At 32.2% G+C, this 22,195-nt stretch overlaps 3 protein-coding genes across 10 annotated transcripts; 1 reads left to right on the forward strand and 2 right to left on the reverse strand.

The window, feature by feature from the left end:
- Positions 1 to 176: 176 nt before the first annotated feature.
- LOC140676447 (uncharacterized) lies at positions 177 to 1,678 on the reverse strand. Of its 2 annotated transcripts, none has more exons than XM_072911508.1 (4): positions 1,545 to 1,678; positions 681 to 1,015; positions 497 to 604; positions 177 to 378 (listed from the first exon to the last, which is right to left on the reverse strand). In XM_072911508.1, exons 2-4 carry the CDS (start codon positions 1,010 to 1,012, stop codon positions 192 to 194), a joined length of 627 nt encoding a protein of 208 aa, XP_072767609.1. In that variant the 5' UTR covers positions 1,013 to 1,015; positions 1,545 to 1,678; the 3' UTR covers positions 177 to 191. The 2 variants fall into 2 exon arrangements, with proteins under 2 accessions (XP_072767609.1, XP_072767608.1); XM_072911507.1 differs by having other exon boundaries at positions 1,516 to 1,669.
- A 518-nt stretch (positions 1,679 to 2,196) lies between these two features.
- Positions 2,197 to 5,511, forward strand: Mdh1 (malate dehydrogenase 1). Its single transcript, XM_072909429.1, has 5 exons — positions 2,197 to 2,370; positions 2,983 to 3,178; positions 3,545 to 3,867; positions 4,161 to 4,538; positions 4,839 to 5,511. The coding sequence occupies exons 1-5, from the start codon at positions 2,368 to 2,370 to the stop codon at positions 4,935 to 4,937; spliced, it is 999 nt and encodes a 332-aa protein (XP_072765530.1). The 5' UTR covers positions 2,197 to 2,367; the 3' UTR covers positions 4,938 to 5,511.
- A 706-nt stretch (positions 5,512 to 6,217) lies between these two features.
- Ufd4 (ubiquitin fusion-degradation 4-like) lies at positions 6,218 to 21,569 on the reverse strand. Of its 7 annotated transcripts, none has more exons than XM_072909386.1 (23): positions 21,324 to 21,568; positions 20,650 to 20,715; positions 19,999 to 20,138; positions 19,686 to 19,920; positions 19,261 to 19,601; positions 18,085 to 19,144; positions 17,534 to 17,647; positions 16,269 to 16,665; positions 16,031 to 16,066; positions 15,382 to 15,648; positions 14,725 to 15,278; positions 13,706 to 14,612; positions 12,944 to 13,230; positions 12,553 to 12,810; positions 11,971 to 12,181; positions 11,530 to 11,733; positions 11,070 to 11,326; positions 10,824 to 10,982; positions 10,173 to 10,388; positions 9,855 to 10,099; positions 9,186 to 9,756; positions 7,972 to 9,023; positions 6,218 to 7,784 (listed from the first exon to the last, which is right to left on the reverse strand). In XM_072909386.1, the coding sequence occupies exons 3-23, from the start codon at positions 20,136 to 20,138 to the stop codon at positions 7,502 to 7,504; spliced, it is 7,794 nt and encodes a 2,597-aa protein (XP_072765487.1). In that variant the 5' UTR covers positions 20,650 to 20,715; positions 21,324 to 21,568; the 3' UTR covers positions 6,218 to 7,501. The 7 variants fall into 7 exon arrangements, with proteins under 7 accessions (XP_072765487.1, XP_072765468.1, XP_072765478.1 ...); XM_072909367.1 differs by having other exon boundaries at positions 21,311 to 21,568; XM_072909377.1 differs by having other exon boundaries at positions 21,307 to 21,568.
- Positions 21,570 to 22,195: the final 626 nt, after the last annotated feature.

Raw genomic sequence — 22,195 nt, forward strand, 5'->3', positions numbered from 1 at the left:
CTCTTTGCTAAATATTTATAAATTTTATTTGAAACATTCAAATTATAGTACAATAATGGAAAAAGCACATTAATATCCAGCCTGGAATAGTCAAAATGTATTTTATCTATTAGTAAACTTAAACTAAAAATAGAAATGTGTGAGAAAAGAATGACTTGCTTTCACATTGTTATTTTTTAGTTTGAACTCTTTTATTGACTTTCCATTTCTATATTTTCATTATAAATTTTTAAAGCACTAGTAGAAGTTTTTTTCTTATGTTTTGTTCTTGTGTCTGATTTTAAGCATATTTTGTGTCCTTTTAAAACAGGCCATTTATGTATTTTCTTTAAGTATTCTGCTGCTATTTGAATACTCTCCATTTTCGCTATTGCACTCCTATAAATGAATATACAATAATTAATAAATATACATAAATATATATTACATAAAAAAAAATTCTAATATACATTAGTAGTAGAAATTTAATAAAATTTCATTGATAAATTATATCTACCTAAAATCTTTATTGTAAGATTTTAATAAAGTAACGTGAATACATCCAGGAAGGGCACCTTTTATTTCATGTGATTTTATGCCATTTGCTATATTTGAAACAAATAATCTGTTCAAACACATAATAAAATATTAATAATGCTATCTACCCATTAAATTGATTTAAATGGAAATAACATTCTTACGATTGTGTCACTTTAATATCTGGTTTGATTTCAGGCATAACAACTTTCTTTTTTTTCATCTTTTCAGCTTCTTCTCTAAGTACAAGAGCATGTAGTGGTTTAACAACAATTCGCTTGCCATTAATTGTTTTGCCCTTTGCAGATTTATAATTCATTATTTTCTCTTCCACACTGGAGAACATAACGTGACATGATCTACTAGATTGTCGTGGTAATTTTACGTAAAATTTTCCCGTAAATAAACATTCAACATCTTTCTTATCTTTTATTATATGGGAAAGACGTACACTCAATGTTTGTTCTCTTCGTTTTTTCAATTGAGATAACTGCATTATCTAAAAATTATATTGTTCCTTATAATTGAGATAAAATAATTCAATTAAAAGCTCTCAATATTAATAAATAATATAATTAAAACAAAATTAGATAATGAAGAGCCAATGTACATATAGGATATGAAATAATTTCCAAACAATAATTCAATTAATTATTCATTCTATATTTCAAACGTTTCAAACTCCTTTCGAGCCTTCTTCAGTGATTTAAAATATAAAACAATCAAATAAAATAAAATTAAAGTTGGAATATAGAATAAATAAATAATTGAATTATTGTTTGGAAATTATTTCACGCCTTACACTCGCGTTGGCTCTTCATTGCCTTAATTTTGTTTTAATTATATTACTTGTAATTAAGATTTTTTTATTTACATAAAATTATAAAATTGAGAAAAAAGAAATATAAATACATAACATACGTATATATATATATATATATATATATATATATATATATAATGCAATTAAGAAAAGATAACGTCTACAATTAACTATACTTGGATTTGTATGAAAAATTATAGCAGACTTCTCTCTTTTTCTTCTTTTTGTTAAAAGCAACACTCGGCAATACTGAATAATATGATTAAAATTATAGGTTACAATTATATCCGCATGCATTCAATTGAACACAATTTTGCCAATGGAACACAAGACTCTCTGATTGGTCAATTGTTGTTAATTACCCTAAAGTCACAAGATTATAAAGTACATACCGCAATCCATAAGATATATAAAAATAATAATCATCTAATAAGCAATAAAACATAATAAAAATTACATTAATTAAAATATAAGAAAGAATTAATAAAATTAATTAAAAAGTAAAAATAAAAGCATCAAATAATTTCTACATTTTATAAATACAATCCAAAAATAAAAGCAGTACGCACGTTTTAACATAATCGTAAGGCCGTAAACAAATCGACCAATCACAGTCAAGCATTCTCACAATGTAGTAAGAATGTTTAATTGTGATTGGTCGATTTGCTTATGGCCTTAAGATTACACTACAAAATACATAGGTAGTCACAAAGGTACGCAATTGGCTATTGAATAGAGAATTTTAATGTCCCGAGAATCTTTCTATTTGATAGCCAATCATGTAACATTGTGTTTATTTGTATTTCTTGCTGGAAAGCACCCTATATCTATCATCTATCGTCACGTAGTGACTTGGCAACTCTGTTCTCCAGTCATTCGGTTCCAGACGATCGAGATAGTCGGTGTTACGCCATTGATCCTTCCGATCACTCCTTTTTCGCTCTCTCTCTCTATCTCTGTCTCTCTTTGGTTGTAATATATTAAACCGAACAAATCTTTATTGCTAATAATAGATATACTGTAAAAAAATGGTAAGTCCCTTTAATACTATATATTATGTTGACTTAAATATGGTATATATAAATTAGATATTATTCTTATTAAGATTTATCTTTAGTTTCACCTCTGTTTGACCTTCAATTAGAAAATCAGAGTGTTGGATGTTATTACATACTTGTCAATGATTTGCACATATATAATATATCTTTAATTTAAATTCTCTTTTTCTCTCTTTTCTTTTTTTTTTTAATTAAATATATAATTTTAATGAAGAAAAAATATGTATACATATATAATGCATATATAATGTATGTATGTGTAATAGTTAAAATTACAAATTTTACAAAATATGTTTGAATATAGAATATTAAAATTTATTAAGTTGTATATTTTTTTATTATCTTTTAGAAATAAATAATTGTAATATATAATATGTCGCATTAAAGCCTTTAAGTTTAAATAATTAATCAGTCTATACTTTCTAGTATATAATATTAGAGGTACATGTTAGATTAAACATATATATATTTATGATATATATTTTCTAATATGTAATTATTATATTATTTTCTAATATGTAATTATTATATTAGTGTATACTTATACATATTATTATAATAAATTTTATTTATATTTTGTATTAGGCGGAACCTATAGATGTCGTGATTACTGGTGCTGCTGGGCAAATCGCCTACTCTCTATTGTACCAAATTGCAGCTGGTACAGTTTTTGGCCCACAACAACCAATTAATCTCCGATTATTAGATATTCCACCTATGATGAAAGTATTGGATGGTGTGGTTATGGAACTGGAGGATTTAGCACTTCCTCTGTTACGAGGTGGACACTGAAACATTTATACATTTAAACAAAGCTTTATAAAATGTATTAAATGTTGCTCAATGCTTGTTACTCATATATTTTATATGAATCACACTAATTGTACAAATTATAAATTGTATAAATAATTTAATATATTTTGAGCAATTATCTTAAAAAATCTTAAAAGAAAAAAACAAGGTAATTGGAAAAAATAATTAGTTTTATCATTTTTTGGGAGATAATGTGATAGAGAAAGAATTTTCTCTCAATGAATAGTTGAGAGTATAAATTTAGAATATATTCTATTATTGCCAAATGTGTGCTATTTATATTCTAACAGTATTATATAATTATATATAAATAAATGTTAATTTAAATTTGTAGAGATTTTGCCAACTGCTGAACCAGCAAAGGCCTTTAATAATGCAGCGGCTGCATTTTTGGTTGGCGCAATGCCTAGAAAAGAAGGAATGGAACGTAAAGATCTTTTGGCTGCAAATGTAGAAATTTTCAAGGTGCAAGGCGAAGCATTAGATAAATATGCTCGTAAAGATGTTAAAGTGTTAGTTGTAGGTAATCCTGCTAACACTAATGCAATTATTTGTTCTCATTATGCACCATCTATTCCAAAAGAAAACTTTACTGCGATGACCAGATTGGATCAGAATAGAGCACAGGCAGCAATAGCCGCACGATTAAACGTGCAGGTAAACTATTTATACACACACTTCTACTCACTTGCTCACTTATTTCTTCACTTACACTATTATAATTAATATTGTTGAAATGTACAGATTGTGACAGTTATGTATTTTTTTCTTACATTTGACATATTTTTATTTATCATATAATAAAAGAATATATATATATATATATATATATATATATATATATATATATATTTAAATTATTACTCTATAATATTATGTTTTATAGCATATATGTTGTGTAACCTTAGATAAATATTATATAATTTTATTATATTTTATTAATATAACAGGTTGATAAAGTCAAGAATGTCATTATTTGGGGTAATCATAGCTCTACGCAATATCCTGATGCAGCACATGCAACTGTAACCCTTCCATCTGGTGAAAAACCAGTACCAGCTGAGATAAATGATGATGATTGGTTGAATACTGTTTTTGTAACAACGATTCAAAAACGCGGTGCCGCAGTAATAGCTGCCCGAAAAATGTCTTCTGCCATGTCCGCCGCTAAAGCCGCTGGAGATCATATGAGAGACTGGTGGTTTGGTACTAAGCCTGGAGAATGGGTCAGCATGGGCGTTGTATCGGATGGAAGTTATGGAATTCCAAAAGATATTATGTTTTCCTTCCCTGTCGCTATTAAGGATAAACGTTATGAAATTGTGCAAGTAAGTTATTTCGTGAAATATTTAAGCTCAAATAGATATATATTATACAAATATATTCCAAGTAACATTTTTCTCTTTATATTTTTCATCAGATTTTTTTTTAAATTCTGAGATGTATTTTATATATTGACACACCTGATATATGTAGTGAGAGAATTTTGTATTCTTATGCAAGTAATAATGATATTCTTTCCCAGGAATTTTTCTATATTCAAATCATTAAAAGCAAATATATCTGAATTATAAAAATATAGAAAAGTAACGAAAACGGTAAAAATACTTTACTATTTTTATTTTCAGAATCTTCCAATTAGTGACTTCGCAAAATCAAAGTTAGATATCACAGCTACAGAATTAGAGGAAGAACGTGCTGAGGCAAACAACGTATTGAAAAAGTGACTAGTAACGTCAGTGGAAAATAATGAAATAAAAGAAGAATGTGTGTTAGCAAAATTGTAAAAAAATTAATAATGCTAAATAAATAAACACACACACACACACACACACACACATACACATAAAACAAATGTTTCAAAATTTATAAAAACATTGCAGTAAAGTTGTTAAAGTTATAAATATAAGTAAAAAAATATGATTTTATGTTGAAAACAGTAGGTTTTCAGTAGAATTAAAAATTTAATTAGTAGTAATGAGTTATAGTCGAAGTTTATTTACGAATCGTGCGTACGATCGCTAAACAAGAGATTGCACATTAATATATTACTGCAATGCTTTTGTACTTGCATATATTTTAGAGTACTGTATAATGTGTGTAATTCAATGTAAATACTATATGTAAACAATTTAAATGAAAGGTAACTGGAAGTCTTCAATGTGGATAAATGGCTTATCAATAGCGAAATATAAATGCTATGTCTATCATAGATTGCATATGCAAATCATCAATATATATGTACATATAATCTGTAAACTTTGTAAAACTTTTCAAAAGTATATTGGAAAACATACCTTATACTTTTTTGCATTTATTCACCTCTCCTAAGAGAATAATTTATTTTACAGTAATAGTAATTTTCAATATCAATATCATTATATTCAATTTTTCTCACATACATTTATATTACCTTCACGTATCTTATTTTCTATTATTACATTTCGAGTTTTTTTTTTTCTATTGTAATTATCGCGTGGACGCACGCATTAAGTAGCATATTATACACAAAGAATGTTTAATTTATTCGATCTTGGTAACATTCTCAGTAAAATATCGCAACTTTTTTTTCGTTTCATTTAAAGATACTTTTTGTTCTTTAAAAGTTAAAGACAATACACAAATATTCAGTTATTAAGAAGCAGATATTTAGAAGCTGTGAACATTGGTGTCTAGGTACTACAAAACGTCATTTTTTTCAATATTATTAATGAAAAATTAATATTTGCAAACATCAATTTTGATTTACATTATTGCATAAATATTTATAGCAAGTTATTTGTGTAATATATGCATATAAGTATTTTCATAATAAAGAAAATAGAAATTTTCGTAAAATTACCTTTTATACAATAAACAATAACACACACGCACATACATGTCCAATGAACATAATATTTCAATGATTCATTGATTTATAAGTGAGGAACTTTCGAGTTTTTTTGTTGCATGAAAACAGTAAATATACTTTTAAAGGAATATTATGGAAAAATTAAATTGTAAATAATTTTCAAAGTGAGCCAATTTTATAATAGTTTATACAATCAAATAACTAAAACACATTTCCAAATAATTTTTTAAATGTTTCAATTGTTACACGCACACACATACAGCGCACGTGCGCACACGTCCACACATATACGCACATTTTAAACAAATTGTTTTTTACTTACAATGTACAAGAAAATAATACATCTGTCAAATTAGCATCAATGTAATACATATATATATATATATATATATATATATATATATATATATATATCTATATCAACAACCAATGTTAGAAATCCGATTAATAATCAGTTTGCAAATTGTAAGTTCAATAATAAATGATATCTATAATAAAATAAAAGGAGATACTCTAATATAATTCACAGCAGGATTACATTCGATATAAATATGTATATATCATATTTATCCTATCTATTTTTATATACATATATACATATACATATATATGCATACATACATACATACATATATATATATATATATATATATATATATATATATATATATACACACATATATATATATATATATGTATATGCATATATGGAAATATTACAAAGATTAACATACAGAAAATTAATGTAATTTTAAGAGAGCATCGGATCAAGCATTGGGTGATGGATATATTATGGATGTATCACGACCATTTAGTAATCATGGATTTTTACTGAAATAGTGCAACACATTTAGCAATAAATTTTTTTCAAATAAAAACAATTTAGGAATATATGTGTAATTATATTACATTTAAATTTACAAAAATAGAATAACAAATAATAATATAATGAATAGATAAAATGAAGAGCTAAAAGATATATCCAATATTTGTGACTGTGTTTTCAAATAATTTATTTTATAGCAACATCCATAATTGTAAACATTAACTTAAAATGTCCTATAAAAATCGCAAGTTTAATTATAATAACCAATATTTTAACATCGACATGAAACTAGTGTTTAATGTATTAAGTTAATAACTATATCAAATTATGGATGGATGGATTATAAACCAAATTAGTGGGAACATGTACATAATCATTTCTGGAAAATATGTATACAAGTATGTCTGCAGAAATAAAGTCTTCGTCCCTGATTACTAAAAGTTTCTCTGCTTATTATACTATATAGTTCGTACCAAAAAAAAAATTATTATTATTATAAAGGCCGTACTCTCTTTCTTTCTCGTTTCTACGTATCAATCCGTGCTAAATTATAATTTTTTATTTCTTTGCATCATTTATGAATAATTTGAATCTTGGAGTAAGAAAAATTAAATTTAATTCAAATGAAATCCTCTTTCTCGGGTAGCAGCCAAGAGTCTTTCTTTCAGAATTTCCTCGGTAGGATACTCTGGTAATTTTAAGTAATGAACACAGGTGTTAACAGAAGGATAACCACCAGAACCAGCGTCCACTTTCCGTACAACAGTTAATCTGGGATGTAAATTACATAGACCTCCTGGAGGTAGAGCCGAACAACCGGTAGCAAATTGTAAGAATGCTTTTCTTTCCGAACCAGTTAATGATAACAGCACGTTGACAAATCTTTGGAAGCCAGGACTGAAAAAAATTAAATTTGTTTCATTAAATGGAATGTATGTATGTGTATGCAAGCAATACCTATCATGCATAAATTCGTTAAATCATCATTTATTTCTGAGAATAGTATTAACAGACTATTTTCATAATAAATTTAATCAAAAGTATGTATGTCGATATCAAAAGTTATATGTCGATATTATCTTACCTTTCTTTCGTGTATCCTAGTTTTGGCTCGGTATAATTGAGCAAATCTTCTCTCGTCCACTGTGGATTTTGTTCTCCGCAAAGCATTGCTCGCATCTCCTCTGGACTAAAAACATGGAGTTTTTCCATCGGAAAAACTTTTGAAAAGCCCAATTTGAACGCTTCGAGTTGCCTATAAATTCCCTGATTAAGGCAGTAATTGATGGTAAGATTAGTGTATTCTCTTGCATTTTCTATCGTTACTGCGATATCTGAGCCGTCTTTCACTAATTCCACATGATCATGTTGAAAAACTTTCGAACTTGGTGAATATGCCATGGTTAATGTTAAATCCTCAATAGCCACTGAAGTACCCGATGGATGAGTAATGTATAATGACATTTCTTCGTCGGTGGAATTAACACCATCCGAAAAAGTTCTGTCACGCTTAGCAATTGCATTTTGTATCTCTTTCAGAAATTCTCCTCTTACAGGATCCACCTCAGCAAGATCTTCTATATCTAATAAACCAGAATACCATGGACAAGGTTCTAATGATGAGTATGCAGCATCTGTTTCTCCTTCTTCCGATATAAAGCTACTTGACATGCTGGATGATATACTATCTTGTGTAATGCCAGTAAGACCGATTTTCTCATTGACATTGTTTGAAATATCACCGCGACACATTAATTTTAAGAATGGACGGGATAACGGTAGATCTACTAATCTATTATCCTGGAGAACTTTTGCTAAGAAGACTCCTAGGAACCAGAAATATCGAACAGCACGATCGCAGGCTGCTGAATCTTGTGGCAATGGGGCTGGGAATAAACCGCTAGCTCGTGTCACGTAATATCCCGCAGGCCGAATTTTCTCTCCAGGAACACATTGTTCTTCGCTCAAGATCTGCATACCATTATCATCGGTGGCATCATCACATAACCACAGACCTAAATCTTTACGTTGCAACTCCGCTGCAACTAATGCGAAAAATTCCAAAGTAGGTCCGAGACCAGTACCTTCTTCTCCTACGAATGCGACTTCAAGTATACTCTTACGGCTTGCGTGTATCTAAAGAAAAGAAGAAAAAAAAAAAAAAAAGAAACATATTAGATTAATGTATTATATTAATATATTATATTAAGAATATAATGGGAAAATATGATATATTAATGTATTAATGGAATATTAAAATATAAAATATAAAAATTCTTTGAATTACAATTTTTTTACCTTCAATACTTGTTCCGCCCAATCTAATAATTTCTCTCCTCTAGGCACACTGACTCGTTCATGCTTAAGCCTGCCGACACGAAATTCGTGGCTATCGTCCCGTCGTGGACTTAAACCCGGTGCTCTTTGTCTTTCAAGGATCGCATCTCGTTGTGTTTGTAGCCATACAATAGACCGTGAAGCACCGAAGGCAGTACAACTAAAATAGAGTCGTCTGGTTTCGAAGGGCAGCAAAAACGGACAGCTTCGGGCGAGTTCTTCACACCAATTGGGCAATGCACCAGCAGCTAGAGCCAACGGGTCTTGAATCTGTTGTACAATTTTATTCGTGATTTTCTTGGATGTAAAGTCATCTGGATGAAGCCAATAGGTTGTCTCATTTGATTCTTCTTGTTCTAATGAAATACCGTCGTCTCGAGTGGTGCTCAACACAAATACATGTCTCAAAAGCTGCAGGACATCCTCCATGGTACACGCGTTTGCACTTTGCGTAAGGTTACGAGAGTATAATGTTACGATCGGTGTTGCTCTACCAGATGATTCCTCGTCTCTAGCTTCCTTATATATTATACTATAAAATTTAGATAAGGAAAACCAATTAAACTACAGTTTTCTTTATATGATGCGTCTATGATGTCTAAGACAAATTAACAAAAGTTTAAACGTTACGTGTAGGTTGGTTCCCATATCCTTTTCAATTTCTCTTGACGACTTCCCAATTCAGTTAATTGCATTAGTTCCTGGACCGCTTGAAAAATACTAGCGTGTGGATCTGAAAGTGGTATCTCAATATCTGGTATACCTGGAAAGCCTGGTCCTTTCAATGATAAGGAAAGCCTAGGCATGGGCAATGTTCCTATACGGCTATTAACTTGCGCTTCGCTGCCAGGAGGAGGAACTTCTAAATCCGTTGTCTGTTGCAAAAATATTTTAAAATGATGGAACATCTTCACAAGATTAGCTCTGTGCATAATTGATATTACTTGCCTGATTAATGTTTGTCCGGCCAGGACGTGGGTCGAAAGCAGGAATAAGAGCAGAAAATTGACGCTTCAGCACAAATTCGTCATCCCATGCGCGCCTTTTGCTACTCTGTGGTGCTTCTTCTTCCATGAATGCTGCTAAAAGATTGCGACTTACCATTACTTCTTCATATTCGCCTTCGCAACCATCACCTTCTTCCTCATTTTCTTCATCTTCCTCCTAAAATGTATAAAACATGAAGAATATGATAGTAATTATACGACTTGCTTTATATAATTCTTATTTAAACATTTATCATTCTGTTTATCATATAAGCACTAGCATGCTTAATTGCAAAATTTTTGCTTATATATTAAATGGTATCATAAGTAAACAGTTGGAAATCTAAACACATATACTGGTACAGAAAGAGAGTAATTTTAAAATAAATCACTAAGTTGCGTGGACACAAGTATGTTTTGATCAAATTGGGTTAAACAGTTCTTAGAAAATATTATTTCTAAGAACATTAATTATATTGCATTAAATAAAGTTTTTTCTTCTAAAAATTTTTAAAATTTTACTTTTAAATTTTCGTCTAAGAAAGAATTGAATTTTAATTTAGGCAAAGAATATGCCTGTACAATTTTATATGATAAAAGTTTGCACAATTACTTCTTGATCATTTTCTTCATTATCTTCTTCCTCCTCCAAGACACCATCTTCGTCATCTTCTAGTTCAGTCAAAAGTGTAGGTCCACCAGTAGTACGACCTCCACCAGCGCTAGAAGTCGCTACACCTCCGCATGATTCCAGGAAGTCTTCAAGACTGACCTACGTTCATACATAATATCGAGATAAACAAAAAATCTCAAAAAGAGAACATTTTAATGAGAAATATATATAAAAAAGAAAAGTTACCTGTTCGCTATCACTACTTGTACTAGTCAGAGACATAGTAAGCGCTTGTCCTAAGCCTGGTCCGGTTGTCGTGGTGACACCACTACCAGCTACTTGTCCACTACTCGTCAAGCTTGGATAACTTTGCGCCGTACTAAGTAAACCACCGGGAAAATTTGGACTGAGCGCCAATCGTACGAGACTAGACACAGAATTTGGTCCTCGTGGATTAGAACTCGTACTAGAATTCGAAGCAAGATGTTGTCCACCTGTAGGTCCTACAAATATAGTTTCTTCTTGAAATATTTTATTTGCCATGAAATATATATAACTATATAATGAGTATTTTGCAAAAAGTATAATATTCAAGAAATATTTTTTATATAACATTCACAGAAACATATACATATACTATTACAAATATAATTTGCTTATAATAATAAGCATATTCATTAATATATAATCTAAATTCAAAACAAACCTAATGTTCGTCTTCGCGCCATTGCAGCGAAAGTCTCCAATAAACCAGTAGCAGCTGTTGATTCCAAGGTATTGTTAGCATCGGAACAAGCGAGATTAGGCACAGATACCGACATGGGATTGGTAACCACAACAGGACAATTACCCGTTGTATTTTGTGTAGACGAGCTAGCTTCTTTCTCTCGAGTAATACAGTCTTTAGCAACTAATTCGAAAGAAATGTACGGAATTTTTACATATACTGTCAGCAAGAGGAAAGGAGATTAATGTACAATCACGAATTAAAGTGCGGTCGTGTATCTTCCGCATACAAACATAATGAGAGATTTAAGTATAGTTAAATTATGATCAATATATAATTTTATACATGTTTGATTTAAATATAAGCATTATAGCGATGAAACATGTGAGTATTATCATAACAATAAAAGTAATTTCGTACCATCTGCGATTCCAGTAGGATGATGCCTTGGTACAGATTTGATTCTTAATGAGTTTTCATCCGACTCGCCGGAAACGCTGATTCTAACGGGAACTAGACCAAGTAGTTCGCCGCTGAGAAAACTATTAGTATTGTTGCGTAATCTGTCAGCTCCCTCTCTCATACGATCCAGAACCTCAGCAGTTTCTAAACTCAATAAGCCTCCGCTAGCCTACGTTACATTATACATACATTAGTTCATATTTTAATAACATTTTCAGCGTGTCTACTCAATGTCTCTTATAAAAAAATTCTCTTATAAAAAACGATCTAAAAACGTAGTTTTTACTGCCACTTAAGTTTCAAATTGTAATTTGCCAATGTCTTGAATAGTTTTCATAATATAAACACTTTTTACTTGCATTTTCATCATTAACAATTATAATAAAGAATATGTACTGCCTATTCAGTATTTTATTAAGTATATACATAATGATACGTACATAAAAAGTATTTTTATGTATTTTTCCAACAAGCAGAAACTCTGATTTTAAATAAAAATAGTAGAATTAGCAGTTTTAAAACGGAATATATAATTTTTACCTTGTTTCCTCTTATAGTGGCAAAAAGTGGTTTTGAACTGGATGCTCGATTACTAGTACTGTTAACTGGACAATCCGTGTTAAGGGTGAGACTTTCAACGATAGTAGCTAAATCACTAGTAACGGCTGTATCCGGCCTAGGATGCAACACAACCGAAAGTTCACCCGTCGAATTTGCTCCACTCTCGCTAGTTACAGCTACTACTGCTTCAGCACGGGCTACCGATAACACACTCTCGGCTATCGATTCGGCAGCTTGCTGCTTGTAAAAAAATATAAAAGGGAATGAATCTCACATATTTTACATTAATTATCCATTTTGATTTATATGAAAATTTTCTTGATTTTGCAAATATATATGCAATAAATAAAAATAATAAAAAGAATTCTACCTTTGCTGCAAGATTATCCGCACTTGCAGCTTGATCGGTGGAAGCTACCGAACTGCGCATAGCGGTATCAGTGCAATCGGGTAAGCTAGGAGTGCTATTTGATTTCCGACCAGTTAAAACTCCTCCGCCACTTTTACATTTCACTGTACTGTCTGTCTCAAGACTAGTGCCAACTAATCTGAGGTCATATTTTCCTTCTGCACCCATTCTGTAGGAATTTGATCCACCATGATCCCAGGTTACATCTATCCATCCGTTGTGTAATTCTCCCGTAACTGTCCCTTCACCTTTGAGGCATCAAGATAGTTAATTCTTTGCAGTATAATATTATTTATATGATCATTTTAACATTAAACACTAATATTGTTTATCACATCTGTTACTACATATTGATCTATTTGTTCCGAACACACGCACGCACGCACGCACGCACGCACGCACGCACGCACGCACGCACGCACGCACGCACGCACGCACGCACGCACGCACGCACGCACGCACGCACGCACGCACGCACGCACGCACGCACGCACGCACGCACGCACGCACGCACGCACGCACGCACGCACGCACGCACGCACGCACGCACGCACGCACGCACGCACGCACGCACGCACGCACGCACGCACGCACGCACGCACGCACGCACGCACGCACGCACGCACGCACGCACGCACGCACGCACGCACGCACGCACGCACGCACGCACGCACGCACGCACACACATACACTCGACATTTAAATTAATCTTCTCATACATACCTGGTGGTACACCATCTTGATCCCTCCACTTCCAATCTAAACCTCTAGCCACTCTAACTCCTGCAACTAAATGTTTAAGAACTTGCGTTTTAATAAATCTTCTTTGTTTCCGTACACCGGCCTCAGCTTCTTTGGCTGCACGACCTAAATCTTCGCATACTCCAGTAACTTCCCCATAAACCTCGAAACCAGACACAGATAGATAATGTGTTTGTCCAGAAGCATTCTTTCCAATTTGTTGTAAACGTAAATGCCGCCAGCCTTGTGTCTCTTCACTCGGTGGTTCTAATGTCCAGGTAGCTGTACTTCCTGGCTCATTTAAAGAACAATCGTCCACATGAGCATATAATGTTATCCAGGTAACACCGTCCTTCGATGCTTGAAACATCCAATTCCTCAAAGCGCTTCTGCCATATCCTCTCGCGTGTCTTAAAGTGTAAGCATTAGGAATTATCCAAACTCCAAGATCAATTGAGAACCATGCGCGTTTGTCATCATTAGTGTGACAATTCAATGCCGCTGGATCACGGCTGAGTATATCCTCGAGATGGCCATATGGTAAATTTCTTCCATCGCTCGATGTAATGACAACTAAACCATATTGACCTGGATTTACCCATTCAGGGCAGGTTTTAGCATTTGTACCGATCCAATATAGCAAACCATTCTCATCAAAGTCATGCTGATATTTAAATGTTATTTTATTTTCTTCCTTTAATTTTTTCACGAATGTAAATGTAGATCTATCATGATCGTGCCATTGCTTAGCTACCATTTTTAATAAGTGATTTTCTAGCTGTTGTATCGTACTTAATGGTTCCATTTTTAAACTACGACCAGATCGATCTATTAATGCGCTTTCGCCAGAAGCTTTTTCCAATCGAAAGCGTAATCTTCTGGTCAAAATCTGTGAGCAAAACAAAATTGAATTAAAATACAGAAAGAAAATAATATACATAACAAAATTATATGAGCAGTAAAATTATACACGTAATAGTAATGTGCACTGCAAGGCATACCTGTAAACCATAGCCTGATCCAGGTGTGTCATATAAGTATACGGGTAATTTTTCTATCGATTCTAACACCGAAACCAATTTGTGAACTAAAATTTTAGCGGAATTATGTTCCTTATTCATGTCTTTTGTTTGAAAACAACTATTAAACACAGTTATCCTCTGCATCCTAAGTTTAGTTGCTCTTAATGTTGGTGGTGAGGGTCCAGGAGGCGCAGCCAATAAAGCGAGTAACGCTTGCACAAGACCGCTGGAGTGCAATTCGTATGCCGATACCCGACCTTCCTCATTTAATAATACTTTAAGTTGTTCTAATGCGGATTGCAACACATTACGCCACTCGCGATTTCCAGATTGTTGTTTCTGAGATGCTTTCTCTATTTGACTAACAATTTGACCAAGCTTAGCAACTACACCACGTGGTTGAGCTTGTGCTACTTTGAAATAACGTTCATATATTTCTTGTGCTTGCACTTTGACTTTTTGTTTAATCGCTTCAATTTTAGATCTCAATCTTTTCCCTCTTTTACCAGTCCAACCCGCTGCGAATTCTGGACCTAAATCATAAATCATATAATGTAAAGTTTTATAAAGAAATCATAATAAAGAAAAGTAAAATTAAAATACATAAAATACAATAATCGAGTATTTTTCTCATACCTAAACTGGTTTCAGCCGTGAAAGAGTGTTTGGTACCTCTGTTTGATTCAAAAATAAAACCTGGTAAGTCTTCTCTTAAAATGGTTGCCTGTTGTTGACCATCACTATTATGTATACATAATTCACTTTCCTTTCTACTAGATAATGCCCAATTTCCTACAACCAGCCGTGTAGTGCCAGGCCGAGAGAGTACAGGCTGACTTACAAAGTTTACTTTTAACTGACTACGCGCCCGTTGCAGTTTTTCCAGAAATTCACCACGGTTTTCTGTAAATTATGTTATATTAAGTGACAATTAATCTCAGATCAAGTTATTAAAGAATGGATGCTATTATGTGAGAGAGTGAGAGTGAGAGTGAGAGAGAGAGAGAGAGAGAGAGAGAGAGAGAGAGAGAGAGAGAGAGAGAGAGAGAGAGAGAGAGAGAGTGTGTGTGTGAGAGGGGGAGAGAGAGAGAGCGAGAGAGAGATATAGAGAGAGAGAGATAAAAGATACTACAACAAGTTTTATATAACATGTAGTATTTGTAAGAAAAGAATCTATATATATATATATAAATGTGTGTGTGTGTGTGTGTGTGTGTGTTATGTGTACACATATATACACATATATGATATAATGTCCGAGTTATTAAACATATATATAACCAACCTTCAGTAGTAAGAGACTCTGTGTTCCTTCCTTTTCCTGTAGGCAGTTAGTAAAACCAGTTATTCTTTAGATAATTCCCCTCGCAAAAAGTTAATCACAAATGAAAAATATAAAATAAAGTGATAAAAACATATTAAAAATGTAAAAAGATAAAAACAGCACTTTGGTAAAAAAGACAATAGTAACAAAATGAATATATGTGTGCAAATGTACAGTCAAGCATGGTGTATATGCTCACCCGATGTATCCGTCCCACCTTCCGGACTTCCGCTGGAATACATAGTTGCTAATTTGCCATCAAGGATAAATCTAAACCATCCGTTGCTTCCGTTCGATAGTTCTAAAGCCGCTGCATCGGACCAAATGTATAAACAATCACGTCCTCTACATATACACCAATCTCTCCAATGATACGCTCTACCTATTAATAATTCTTTTGCATCTTCCATTCTTTGATCATCTCCTGATTGATTTGATTCTGTTTCTGGCTCGGGTGTAGTTTCTTGTGGCCCGGCTAAAGCGGCAACTTTTGAAAATACTCCTAAACGTGCGAAATGTTCTAAGAATTCATCTTTGCCTTTAATCATCAAATCCTGTATCATTTGCAAGACGACTAAATGACCATCCTCATCTTCCTGTTAATATTAGAACACACATAAGTTTTTAAATAGTTTTAAACATAAAGCAAGACAATATCAAAACACAAAACAGATAAGATAATGAAAATATTTATTTTTCGGAAATAAATATTAAAAAAATACAAAATAATTTATTTTTATTATAAAAGAATAGATAAATAAAAAGAAAACTTTTCCTTTGCAAAACTTGCACATAATAAATAGAAAAAGTGTTATATGCATTTTTTAAAATTAAATTATTGTTATTTTTATTGTTAAATTTTTAAAATTATAATTTGCAAAAATATGAATGGATCCCACCAATAACAAACAGGCAGTAGACAAAAATAAACCTAATATACTTTGACCTAATACTTTATAATTTTATCAAAAGAAGATTTTTCAAAGTACATTCCTTCATTTATTTCTTCTTTCTATATTTAACCAGTCGATTTCGTAAATTTTGCCTTTTCTTATAAATCTCGCAATAATGTAATTTATTGTTGCATTTTCTTACAAAGATGCTAAAAAATATCAGGAAAACCTTTATTAGTGCTTTATAATTAAAAAACTAATTGCAGACTTTAAGCCTAATTATATTTCATTTCGTAAAAAAAAAAAAAAAAAAAAAAAATAAATAAAATAATTACATTAACATAGAGCTCTTTAATTCTATCAAGTAATATCCAAGTGGACACATGCGTATAATAAGTATGTTAAATTTCACGCTCTTTTTAAGTACATTTTATGTTAATTATAAACGTACATGTAAAATCTCGACGCAATTATTAATTGAAAAAAATTAATGGAATCTTGCAGAATTATGAATAGCATGGAAAGGACTAAAGGGCTTTCGCGAGCGATGAAAATATACAGTAGACGTTACCGTCTTATCAAGAATGTAGTTGCAACAAGACTTGCGAGTTGTAAGGTCGAGTAATTTTGGGCCAAACACCTTAAAAGCCGTAGGTGATGATAATGACGCCTTTATTTCAAGTTCCTGTGAAAAATCTTAATAAATCACTGATATCGCCAATTAATACGATTGTCTCTCTGCCTGCATGCATGTTGGGATCTTTAAAATTTTTTGTGCACACGAATATTCCATATTGTTTGAGAAAATAGAATTCTGTTTCACATTATGCACAATAAATATGCATAGTTTTATTGTGTGCATTTTGTTTGTACAGGATTTTTATATAGAAAAAAATAGAAGAGAGCTAATTTCTCTTCCAGTTGATTAATACAGAGATGGTAATTCTTTATAAAATAAGGTATATAATAAATATATAAATTTTAATATAGCATTCTCTCTTTACGATATTACGTGTGTAAGCATAGTGTAAAAAGTGAACGTTTCTTAATATAAATAAGAACAAAACATTATATACATCGATACTCTTAATGAAAATTTGAAAAATTAGATATCACACTTACCTCATTATCTAAAACGTTGGCAATTACTTCTACAAGCATAGCTCCACATCCTCCGGTTTTGTCAGATCTACAGGTTTCTATAAGCAATTCTGGTTGAATGTAATGCACCATTTTTCTGATCAAACTTAAACTCGCTTTTCTAACACTTGGTAACATAGTTGACTGAAAGGTTGCACAAAACACTGGCAATAATCTTTTTAGATAAACAGGCGCCATTTCAGGATCTCCCTTAGGTTCTGTGAATTCTTCTATTTCTGTCTCAAGTTTTCTATGTTCTTGACTCGGTGGTAACATCCATTCTCCAGGTGACTGTAAAATGGCTGCAACTTCTCTATGTCCTTCGTCGACGCGTTCTCTGGCTTTATCTAAAGGTGTTTTCCCATCCTCATCCCTCAAATCAGGATTAGCACCATGTCTAAGTAAAACTTTGGCAATAGCTGGTCTTCCAAAACAAGCTGCGTAATGTAGACTGGACGATCGTTGGCCTTTATTAACATCTGCTCCTCTGTCACATAAGAATTCGACCATTTCTTGCGTACCGAATGCTGAAGCCCAATTGAGCAAAGTTTGTCCAACATCATCCATAAAGTTAACTTCAATCCCACCTGTATCGATTGCCTCTATCAAAGCATCCGTATCTTTCGAGCGTATACAATCGATTAATTGTCTATGCGATTTCTCTCCAGCACTATCTAAACGTCTTAATCTTGGTAACAGGGGACCAGATGGACCACCAGTAGTGCTACGACCTAATGCTAATCTACCCTCAAACAATAAGACTAATAGAAGATCTATCAATCTCATAGAGTCGAGAGCGCATCGTTCGTCTCCTTTTAGTGCCTTTTCTATCGCATCTGGTAATTCAGAACGTAAAAGATCGTGTGTAATTGATGGTGATCCTCTACAAAGTGTCGATAAGAGACTAATTATAGTCGAAACAGAAGCACATGATTTTGGTTCTGGAGCTGGAACTGTGGTTATAGTACTAGAGGGTGGTGGTGTTTTTGGATTGCTGCAAGTCGCTGTAGTAGATGTACCAGGTCCTGCTGCATTTGATAACCTAAAAAAGAATTTGTATATAAAAATATACAATAATCCATGAATATAAATATAAATATCAATATCGATATAAATATAATATAAAAAAATTATAAGTAACAAAAATTGTGCACATACCGATATAAAAGTTCAGATACTAATCCATTTGATGCTAATGGTGCAGGATCAGTCCCTCTTCTGGAGAATCTATCCGCCAGTGATGCAAAGCAACGAAGTGCACCGTCTGCAACGTGCGCATCTTCGTGTCTGAGCAACACCGATAGAGCCTCAACGCAATCAGGTAAAGCCTTATCCTGAGGTTCAACTTTGCCACATAAACGTGTAACGACTGCCATTGCCGAATGCAATGTGTCCCGATGTACGCGCGCTCCGTGCTCTCGGATGAAGCACAATGCACAAGGTAAACCACCAGCTTCGAATACAGCACCTGCTTCTCTCGCACATACAAGTTCTAATACCTGATTCGAAATATAAAAGTAATATTTTATTATTTCGCTAATCATTTGCCCTATCTATTTTTATATGTGCGAAGTTAATTATACCTTTATACATTGCTCTGCCAAATCCCGACTGGCTCTGGAGCCAAGTCCAGCACCAGAAAGTCGACTGCAAATAGCTTTTACTGCGCCTTCCATAGCCACCACTCTGCGCGTACATTCCGCAGAAACATCCAAGTAATATGTAATAGCTCGAGCAGTCACTTCCAGCACACTATCGGGCACTAATTCGTCCAGAAAAATTCTACAAAGTGCTGGGAGAAATGTGCGCGGAGGACAACTATAAAAAACATAAAATATGCACAAATGTACCAGTGTATCAACACCATAATTTACATGTAAATATTTTATTATTTACCATTCAAAGCAACGATCAACATTATCGGACATAAGTAACAGCATACATAATTGCTCTAATGCAATTAATTGCATGTCCCTTTCGTCCCCTTGCCCCATACTGAGCCATTCTAACAAAGTTTCTGGGTCAACATCTGCCATCTTGAAAAGAAAGAATAAAAAATATATATATATATTTTGCATCTAAAATGTAAATCATTGTGTCATAAATTGTCATAAATTTTTTGATGCTAAATCATGTAGTTATTAAAAAAAAAAAAAAGTTTAATATATTTTTACAACTTATTATAAGCTGATTAAATTGACAATTGAAATACTTGATTAAATTGTTCAATGACTTAATAGTAGAAATTGCTACTATGTTTGTATAAATACAGTAACAATTTTTGATCGACTATAATGGCCGCTATATAATAACCACAAATGATAAAGATCATTATAACTCTTTTTGATCAAAATTAATTAATTATAAAAAAAGATATATTCATTAATATAAACTAATAAATAATTGTAAATATTATAAGTGATAGTTTTATATATATATATATTGCAAATTTGATGTAATCTAAGAGAGAGAGAGAGAGAGAGAGAAAGAGAGAGAAAGAGAGAAAGAGGGAAAACTTACATTTTTTTTATTCTTTGTATCACTTACCTTGTATTATATTTTGAATATGTGTAGCATCAATTGACTCAATTTTATATTTTGATACTCTGAAAACTATAGAAAGAATCTCATTAAATTATGCAAATTAGTAATCAAACAATATTTATACGAAAAAAAGCAAGCACATGATGTTAATGGCATCCCTAACAGTGTTCATTCGTGTAATACGAATCATAATTTATGCAAACCTACAAATACAAGCTACATATTTTTTATAATTTTAGAATATTTTCAATCATTTTGATGGTTTGCTTTTTTTCCTCTTTGAAGATATATACTAATTCCGAAATCAAATACGACATATATTGAATGTCATTACGATATAAATAGCAAAGTCAATCTGATTCGATGAAATAAAAACACGTGATTATGGTATACCAATATTTGTGCACAACGGTTATTACGACTCAATCGTAATGAAGATTGAAAAAAAAGGTTGGTCGCAACGACCATAAGATATGTTAATAGATGTAACCTTTAATCTGTACATATATATATATATATATATGTGTGTGCGTGCGTGCGCGTGTGTGTGTGTGTGTGTGTGTTCTTAAATTATTTGTCTCAAAAACATATAAACAAGACGAAGAGTTCACAGTACGATTAAAAAATAATTGTGCATTTTGACAGAGACTTACAACATACCTACCGTTAAGACGTACCGTTGCATACAACATTCCATTCTTCGTGATAGGTCAACTCGCCATTCTCTCGCAGACGTGTCGTTTATTAACGCGTGAAAACAGATATAGATCGTCTATTTACTTCGCCCGTTAATAACACAATCTATATTTTGCATTAGCAAATCGACTTAACAAAGCACTTTCTCATACACTATGAGTAATTTTTTCTTTATACCGTCGTATACGTCACATATATTTCTCGTCTCTTTTTACGTACCTAATGTTTAATTTCGATATAGATTGGAATCATGCAATTCGGTACGCTTAACGAGCAACAAGCTGAATTTTCATGAAAACCATAAGGCCGGGTCTACAATAGCTGTAGTAAGTCTTTGGTCGTAAGAAATGAACCAATCATATTCATTATTTCTCTCTAAAGTCAATTGTAATTGGTTAATTTCTTACGGCTTAAGGCTTACTACATCTATTGTAGACCCGGCCTAAAGCTTGTGTCACTGAGATCTACCACAACACAGATTTATCTAGAATTCTCTAGTAACTTACTAGAGAAACTCTAGATTTATCTAGTGAATTGTTAGAAGTGTTTGATTGATCAATCGCAAAGATTCCTTGTTCTGATTGGTTAATCAAACGCTTCAGCATTCATAGCGCCAATCAAACGTGGTAACGTTTATAATTTTATAGCCCGTATCAGACATATATGCATTAAAGATTGAAATTTGACCACTTAGAAAAAAATGTACCAGACTACGCATTGAAGAGGATGAAAAATGAAAATTAAAGATTAGAATTTGATCAAAACAAAAAATCTAAAATTTCTTTTTTCTTATTGATTAAATTTTAATTTTTTTTAATGCATAGATTGATACCGGTTTTATATGACATGGTAC

The sequence above is a fragment of the Anoplolepis gracilipes genome, chromosome 2 (genome assembly GCF_047496725.1).
Source record: "Anoplolepis gracilipes chromosome 2, ASM4749672v1, whole genome shotgun sequence".
In the NCBI taxonomy this organism is placed as follows: domain Eukaryota; kingdom Metazoa; phylum Arthropoda; class Insecta; order Hymenoptera; family Formicidae; genus Anoplolepis; species Anoplolepis gracilipes.